Raw genomic sequence first — 8465 nt, 5'->3', positions numbered from 1 at the left:
TAGCGACGAGGACGATGTGCCAAATCAAAGACAAGAGCGCGTGAACCAGGAAGTGTGATATGGAATTGCGGATTAGGGCATATATGTAGCGGTTTACATCAGTTTCGTTCGTCATGTCAAATGCGAAAAATGTGAACTTCACATGGTGGATGTGGTGCGAGATATGATATCCAGTTCACACTGAGTCTGCATTCTCGAGAAGGATCTCCTTCCACTCGCATCGCTGTTCCTCCCCAGCGACGACCTGCGACGTCGTCTCTCTTCTTGATGCTAGTACATCGGCCTACTACCGATGTGTGTGTGCCATTTTGAACGACGAGGGCGGACGGGCAGATGTGGAGGTGAGGCCACCCCCGTATAAAGTCCACGATGAATGTGAATTGAACTCTGATGCTCCAACGGGACAAAGTTCCGAAATATTGAACTCAACATGAGTTTAGTTCACATCGTGGTTTGGCGATGTAAACCGCTACATATATGCCCTATTCCATACAATGTGATTTTCTAGAGGGGTACGCACTTAGTTGACAATATGGAGTCCCAAAGTTACTATTGATGCAAAAACAGTTTCCTGATCGTAATGAGAACCCGAATCCGCGTTAGACGTCATTCTATACGACCCGCAGTATGTACACGGCGCCAGACCTTTACTGTCATGGCAAGAACATGACTCGCAAGCTTGATAGTCTGGATAGATATAGATAGCGTACGATCAGGATATGGAGTAGCTACTGGACTTTGCAAGTTACAATAAAAGACATAGACTGACCGCAATCAGGGCAGCCTCTGTCAAAACTCATCGCATACATGTCCATGTTTTCTTGCTCTATCGTCCTGGCCAGCCTGCCATTGCAGCCCGAGCAGAGATCTGGCTTGCCATCTGTTCGCATCGCTGGCTTGATGTTGTTCACCTTTTCATACTTCAACTTTTCCTCCTTCATTTCCTGCGGTGTTTGCATCTTGCCGAGTAACGGCATGGCCTCGAGTTGTTTTCGAACGCGCTGATCTAGTTGAATGTCTTTGCAAATGGGTTTATGGGCCTTCCAATTGGCCTTCGCGCATTCCGGGCTACAGCTTAATTTCCGAGGTTCAGAAGTCAGCCAGACGAGCAAAGTGACAAGGAGCGACGGACTAAATGGCAGTGTGACAAGCAGAACATTTCTTGTCCCCCAGCACTGCGCAAGACGGGTTATCACAGCTGGCCATATGTAACGAACGTCGTTGTTGCAACAGTTGTCGTGAGTACCGTAAAGGTGACCACTGGCAAGGGTTCGCGGGGCAAGTTTGCGCGGTGCGATTGTTGAACACACAATTATGTAAGCAAAGGTATATTTTCCCACAGTTTTCACGCCACCGTCCGAGTCAACTTGGAGTAAACCACCATTCAGTCGCTCGGACTCCTCATTGTTGACCTCTATGCGACTTTCTCTTGTATGTAAGTGACTGGCCAAAGAGAAGCTCTCGTTAGAAGAATATCAGGAAGCGCCGGGCGTTGACCTCGAGTGTGTTCCTCCATCGATTCGGCTTCTCTACTTCCGACAGAAACTGATGTGCGAGCAAAGTCGTGCTGTCACGTCAGTGGGTAGGCGCTCCGGCATCAGTTGCACCAGAACTCCTGTTTGACCGATCAGCATATCAATGGATCGCGTTAATTCGTGGAAAGGGGTGTAAAGGTGTTTCTTCAGGAACTTTGATGTACTCGTTCTCGCCTGTGCCCCCCCTACACTCAGGAGCAAAGATGAGACGATGTAGTATGCAACCCAGAACGAACAAACCCGCGTTCCTGCTGGTTGTCTTTGTCCCCTACGTCCGATTGGTCTTCTAAAAGGAAATTGGTGCGATGTCGCATAGAGGTCACAAGGCCACCGGATCGTGCGGTTCTTCCAGGTACGCTTGCGTTCCCCACAAAATTACCCCACACTGACACGACCCTCCGTTTGCGGGGTAGCCAAAAGTCCATAATTGGGCCGGCCCGTTACTCATGGGACTTGACCACCTGCCGTTTTCCAGCGCTGCGAGATTCTCACTTGACCTGTGAATGGAGATGGTTGATACTTCCGTAGATAACCTTGGTCGCGAATCAGACTACTAGAATATTTAGACTGAGTTTTATAAAGGCCTGGAGGACGTCATCAAACCCCTCCCGAGTTCCTTCGTCCTCCAGTGCGATCATGGCGCCCGTAACTTCTGGAACGACTGGTAAGGTTTCTCAAGTTTACTGGTCCAATATCGCGACGGCTGACCTTGACCGCAGGCAAGGAACTCTCAACCCGAAACTGGCTCTTTGCGTTTTCCCTGGTCACTTCGTTATTCTTCACTTGTACGTCTCTACCTGTCTCCGGAATTCCAGTCGCTTGCTTGTTCTCACCACAGTTCTCAGGGGGTTTTGCTTACGGCGTAAGAATAGCCTGGCCCTTCTTGGCTCTCATCACTCATATCGCTTGATAGCTCCTCGATGTACTCAATTCGCACTTCCAAACGGTTTTCGGTATCACGAAGGTGCAAAGCACCCTATTGCAATTTGCGTATTTTGTATGTGTTCTTCTCGTCTTACTTTACGGCGAAACACTCATGCATATCTATACAGGGAGCTTATTTCTTTTGGGCACCAGTCGCGGTATGTGGCGCACATGACTTCTACCTGAACCTCTTTGCCTGACTACTCTCGACCTCGACAACCACCAACGACCCTAACAGGGTGTGTTCGTGAGTAATTCTGTCGGCATGTGAACTGATTTAACACTGATAAGGCTTTAGATGAGACGGATTGGGTACAAAGTCAGTAATGGCCGCTCTTGTCTTTTCTGGAGTTGCCGAGATTGATGATATCCATTCAGAAAGGGATACATGTAGGCTTGACGTTGTATTCCCTCGGTCTGTCTTTTATCCTTGAGAACGTGGAGACTGTGGAGCTCATCGCGCCATATCGAAGGTGCCATCTTTTTTTGGCCCTGTGCCAAGTTTGAAGCGTACGGGGGGTTCGTGGCCTGCACGTTTGTGATCGGTGCGTCTTCGTTACACCCTGGCTATCTGGAGCTTTTGACTCACTGCTTCCCACTCCTTCGTTCTCCCGCAGGTTGCGGTCTTTCTACCCTTGAAGTAGCAGCCAAGTAAGGACATATTCACCATCAGACCGATCACGCCGAAGCTCACCTCCCAGCCAGTTCGTACATCACTGTGCTCGGCACCCCCCAGTACGCGGCTGCACGACTCAACTTCAGTCAAGGGTTCCAGGGACTCGCATCTTTCGCAGGTCCGTACTTATGATTGATCCATGCGAGGTAGCAGCGAATATAACCGGGTTTACCCAAAAGGACCTATGATTGCCAGCCGGGAGTGCGTGTTTATTCCTCTTAATTCTGCGCATTTTTGTGACCTGCCTTCTGACTCATTCGTCTTTTATCATGGGGACAGATTTTTCAAGGGGGAAAACGCGAATTCTCTCGATTCTGTCCAATGGCATGTCATGCTTGGGCTTACTGTGTACTTTCAACAAGCGATTGACAGCTTGAATTTTATTCGCAGGGTATATCTTGGGGTCGCTGCACTGGGACTCTGTTTGAACATACTTTTCTAGTAAGTGTACTTCAAATCATATCAGCACTTATCTCGGTGCTCATCTATCTTAGCTTCTGCCCTCTTCCCGAGATCACGGAAGAGGCACTGGAGAAAGAGGTAGCAGAGGCTGGTATTGATCCGAACGCAGTCGCCAGCTCCTTCTGGAGACAGTACCGATGCGTCTTTGGATTTGTCGCACAGATGGCCTACGTGTACGTCGCTGTCTTCTATATCTGCTGACAACTTATAATTGTTCTGCCCGCCAATCCCAGCGGAGCTCAGGTGGCAGTGGCCTCCATGGTCGTGAATTTCCTCACGGAACAGGGCCTTGGCCTCAGCCAATCCACGGCCAGTCTCATGTTTTCGTTTTGCCAGTTAACCTTCACCGTCGGACGGTACGTCTCGGACTTTCAACCTATCTCACATCAGCCACAGTATATCGCTCACACTGAGTGATCCCATTTCGATTCGTATGGGACAGATTCGTCGGTGTCATTATTCTCAAATGGGTCGACCCGGCCCTCATGCTGTCAGTATATGGAGTTGCGTGTATGGTGTTCTCTCTCGCTGTCGCACTTTCGTCCGGATGGGCAGGAGTAGGCTGTCTCTACGTGCTGTTCTTCTTCGAGAGCATCTGCTACCCAGTACGTCCCTTCATTTTGATATTTGTCGCACGCAACGGCCTTGTCCAACCGTCCAATACTTGCAGTGCATTTTCACGCTCGCAACGAAGAACCTTGGTGTGCATACAAAGCGCGGGTCCGGCTTGATTGTTATGGGTGTAGGAGGTGGAGCATGGTACCCTCCAGCTCAGGCGGCTCTCGCGGAGACTGCGAGCACCAGACGCTCATACCTTGTTCCTTTCACTGGATACACTGCCATGTCCATTTACGCCATGTACGTCACGATTTGACCTCTACCCTTGATGTTTCTGACCTTGGCGGTTGTACACGATACAGAGGCCTTGTTGTCGACCAGTCTATCAAGCAAGGCTTCCACTGGTACAGTATCGACGAAACCGCCCAGACACGCATTGCTGTCGCTTCTGCCTTCCCGCCCTCTGCACTTATGGTCGATGGAGCGTTGCCACCGAATCTTGAAGCGCAATGGCAAGGATCTCCGGTCGACAAGAAGTCACTCAATGGGAGTGAGAAAGCGATCGAAGAGTTCAACGAGAGGGCCTAGACATATTATGCGATTTAATCTTTGGCCATTTGTGCGGGTACTTTGAGATGATGGTGCCATCTCGACACCTCTTTTTCACAGTTTCTTGTGATGTAACGATACTATGATGTCAGATGATGTACTACTAGATTTTCTTGACGAGAACTTTGAATGGCTAAGTCACGCCAAGCTACACTTTGCTCTAATGTTCTGATACTTAGTACGCAGCTTGCGCTCACGTAGCGTATACCACAAGTGGTTATGACGAGTAATGTTTGAGTAATAATGTACCTGGGGGAGTCTCAGGCGAATGCTATCACCCGCCTCCCACTCGGTCTTCATCTTGACTGCATTCTCCACGGTTTCAAAGGTGTTGTCGGGCTTCTTGTATTCTTCGCACAGGAATGTATCGCCGTTGTGCCGGTCGTCTGCGAGTATGTAGGTGCGAGTGCCAGGCCTATCCCTGCCTGTCCTGGCAGCAGCCTTGTGTACGCTTCAAGTTCGCCGCCCGATATTACGACAAGATCTGACTGGAGTTTTGAGGCGTCTGTGATAGGTCCTATGGTGTGGCTCGGACATGTTCTACAAGCGGCTCCGAGTCAAAGTAAGTAGTACCTTCATTCTTTCAGTCTGGACTCCGGAGTAGCATTATGAGGTCTGCATTTGGATATTCAGTAGTACCCGGAGTGATGCTTCCGTACCCGGCGCACCGCGGACTTGAACACGGCCGGGGAACCACTATTTAGCGTGCTCTAAAGGTGTGTCTAAAGAAATTTATATATATTATATGTGGTCTCCCCTTTGGGAAGTACTAAAGAGAAACTTTAGGGTCATCTAAAGGCGGGTCTATGCATTTTCTGTAGAAATGCCGTACAAACGCTAAAGATTGACTTTGGAGGACGCAAAAGGCTGTTGAGCACCTCGGGCTTGCCTTATGTGGCAACCCCGAACCTCTTTAGCATCCTCTAAAGGCAATTCAGAGAATAATCAATGGAATTCACTATAGAGCTCGCTAAAGTTTCGCTCTAGAGAGCGCTAAATTGACATCCATATATGACATTTTGACCAAGATTTGGATTCCACTTTAGCGGGCTCTAAATAGTGGTTTCTCGGTCGTGGAAGTTGAACTTGGTGGGTTATTTGATTTACGGCAGTGCGGGGAAGTGTGGGGAAGTTCCGGGACGCGTGGCGTTGCTGGAACGCGACTCGATCGTGTCGCCATCTCGACACACGCGACTTCGTCTTCATCATCATGGCCGACTGCCACAACCACGAACACTCTGACTCTGAAGATCCTGAAGATGAAATTAACTCTGATCCCATACTCCGGAATAAACGACTTGGAGAATCCACTCTCGACGCGTACTATCGAAGACTATATCATTTACACCTCAAACCTATCAAGCGCGAGGACGTCGCGAAGTGGGCTAGGCTAATTGAAGGGGATCCGAACAGGGTTGTGAGCGTGCTAAGACTCTACAAGCAGGGTGCGAGTAATATATGGGATGATACCGAACGGGTAAGCTTTTTTGAAGCTTCTTGTGTTTTGCTTCCGGTGGCCCAAACAATTTGCTTCCGTGCATGGCGGCACACCAACTCGAAGACGGGTCACTTGTGAGATGTGATGCTTATGAGCCGATTTCCAGGACTACTACCCCGCGTTGACAGCTATTCGCAGTGTAGCAAAGGAAGGCGGGAAGAGATGGAGTGGACTCGTCAGTGCCGGTCTCGCCGACGCGTTATGCTTCGCGGTCATAGAGAGTACGATATCTCCATACGAACCTTGCCCGCAGAACGCGTCGGATATTACGAAGAGGCACTATGCTACTGCAGTGAGCACACGACCGCATCACTATCTCTTTCTCCCGAAGCTCAAATAATGTGGGCAGATTCCGGAGCCATGCTGGAGACCGCTCGAAATTCTCTCAATCGTTACGCAAGACTTCAAGAGGCCCCCGTCGAAAATCGATCTATTGACGATCGAAGCTTACAAGTCGTCCTGGTCCCAGATAGTTCACCGAGTACGTTAGTCCCTAGAAATCCCCCATCGTGAATGGTAAGACCCACACAAGACTCACATCTTATTATAACATATAGCTATGGCAGGAGCAAGAGAAGGCTAAGCCGCGTGCAACCCACGCGGGGAACTGGATGTGCTTCAGCCACCTCATCACACACCTCTTGCCTGCCGACCCTACCTTTCTGCGGTTCGTCTATTTTCTAACACTGAACTTCAGCACTTACTCACTGAACGTGAACAGTATTATTGACGACAAGTCCGACCTGACGCTTGCTCTCCTTTTCCGTTACCTCTTCACCACCAGCGTCGAAGGTTGGAACCTCGTTGCCACAGCCATAACTGACATTCTTGCACCCAACGCGGGACATAATGTCGCCTACTACCGTGCCAACCATCCACACTCTCGCCACCTTTTTAAGAAGATAATGTTACCTTGCGCAAATGCCACCGATCTCGAGGACCCCGCTCCGAGGTTCTGCGCTCGTGTAGCCGCATTACTTGAGAAATTGGACAGTTGCAGAGCATACAGAATGCTTGCGGTTATCGAGATACTCTACAAGATTGCGTCGGAGCAATTGGATGCCAATCAAGTCACTCATGCCTCGATGTTTATCCATGCAGTAGATCGGTCGGTCTTGCTCTGGTCGGAGTTGATGAAATTGTTCGTGAGGGAGGCGAGGAGAAATAAGGAGGCGGAGAAGGAGCTAGAAGAGAAAGGGGCAGAAAAAGACCCACCTTGCCAAAATTGCCGAACGGTCTCATTTACGTTGCAGGTCATTGAGAAATGCGTCTACCTGAATATCGGAAGACCACCGACGCATTCGAGCAATGAGATTTTGCAGACATTGGTCAAGGCAGATCTTTTCGGGAGTTTGGATATAGTGTTGAAACTCTCTGAGGTCGGGTCTGGTGTCCACGGTGAATATGTCTCGTACTCTAGATCCCGCTCATCATTACTGAATGGTTGTTGATCCTAGGTTACGCTAGCCCACTGCTGAATGTCTTGTTCTTCAGTGCCAATGAATGGCCTGCCATGAAAAAACTCCTTCGCGCTACACTGCCTCGCCCAATATCTTTCCGCCACCTTCTCGATATTGCCTTCCTTCCGTCCGGTCTTCCTCGTCTCCATTCACCCGGCGCTTACGTCCCGGCGCCGAACGTCATCTCTGAAATGAAGTTCGAAGACCTAGGCAAGGAAAAATTCGAGATGTTCCATGCCCAAATAATGTGGCAGCGTCTGATGGAGCTGCAGAATCAAGTCAGAGTAAAAAATAGGTGTGGGAGGAGGGGATGTAGGGAGAGGGCACAGCGCGTGTGTGCCAAGGAGGGCTGTCGTACGAGGTACTGTTGCACTGAGTGTCAGACATTGTACGTCGTCTTGTATTATTCTCATTCCGCTCTGATACATAGTTTACGGTGTAGGGATTGGGAAGAACACCGATTGGTGTGTGGATTCGCCGTCGCAGACAGACCACCCCCTGGTCGAGCGATCATGAAGGTAGTAATTCCGCGTAAGCAGTGGAGGGATGATGAGTCCAGCTCAGAGGGTGAAGATACGAGCGACGAAGATGAGGGTCTGGATTGATTATTTTCACACTCAGACAGTTGATTTATTCTGTATATATCGTTGCAACCTCGTTGTGTCTTGATTTAGCCACCGTGCATTCTCGCTTGGTTCCCATATTTTCGTTAGCGAGTTGCTACATGGAGACAAAAGATTGAG

General features: G+C 49.6%; 2 protein-coding genes across 2 annotated transcripts; both read left to right on the top strand.

Annotated features, from left to right (window-relative positions):
* Positions 1-2146: 2146 nt before the first annotated feature.
* Positions 2147-4912, top strand: STEHIDRAFT_102634 (MFS general substrate transporter). The gene is made up of 19 exons (XM_007308164.1): positions 2147-2199; positions 2255-2320; positions 2381-2397; positions 2449-2532; positions 2588-2617; positions 2698-2706; positions 2758-2778; positions 2838-2874; positions 2933-3004; positions 3077-3110; positions 3165-3253; positions 3315-3336; positions 3415-3459; positions 3526-3576; positions 3630-3770; positions 3831-3953; positions 4040-4202; positions 4268-4455; positions 4518-4912. The coding sequence occupies exons 1-19, from the start codon at positions 2172-2174 to the stop codon at positions 4741-4743; spliced, it is 1446 nt and encodes a 481-aa protein (XP_007308226.1). The 5' UTR covers positions 2147-2171; the 3' UTR covers positions 4744-4912.
* A 1059-nt stretch (positions 4913-5971) lies between these two features.
* Positions 5972-8412, top strand: STEHIDRAFT_141586 (uncharacterized protein; the record flags this gene model as incomplete). Its single annotated transcript, XM_007308163.1, has 7 exons — positions 5972-6241; positions 6369-6554; positions 6612-6743; positions 6820-6929; positions 6984-7660; positions 7720-8110; positions 8165-8412. 7 exons carry the CDS (start codon positions 5975-5977, stop codon positions 8325-8327), a joined length of 1926 nt encoding a protein of 641 aa, XP_007308225.1. The 3' UTR covers positions 8328-8412.
* Between the last annotated feature and the right edge of the window lie 53 nt (positions 8413-8465).

The sequence above is a fragment of the Stereum hirsutum genome, assembly GCF_000264905.1.
Source record: "Stereum hirsutum FP-91666 SS1 unplaced genomic scaffold STEHIscaffold_14, whole genome shotgun sequence".
Classification (NCBI taxonomy): domain Eukaryota; kingdom Fungi; phylum Basidiomycota; class Agaricomycetes; order Russulales; family Stereaceae; genus Stereum; species Stereum hirsutum.
This window is presented reverse-complemented; position numbering and strand designations above follow the sequence as displayed.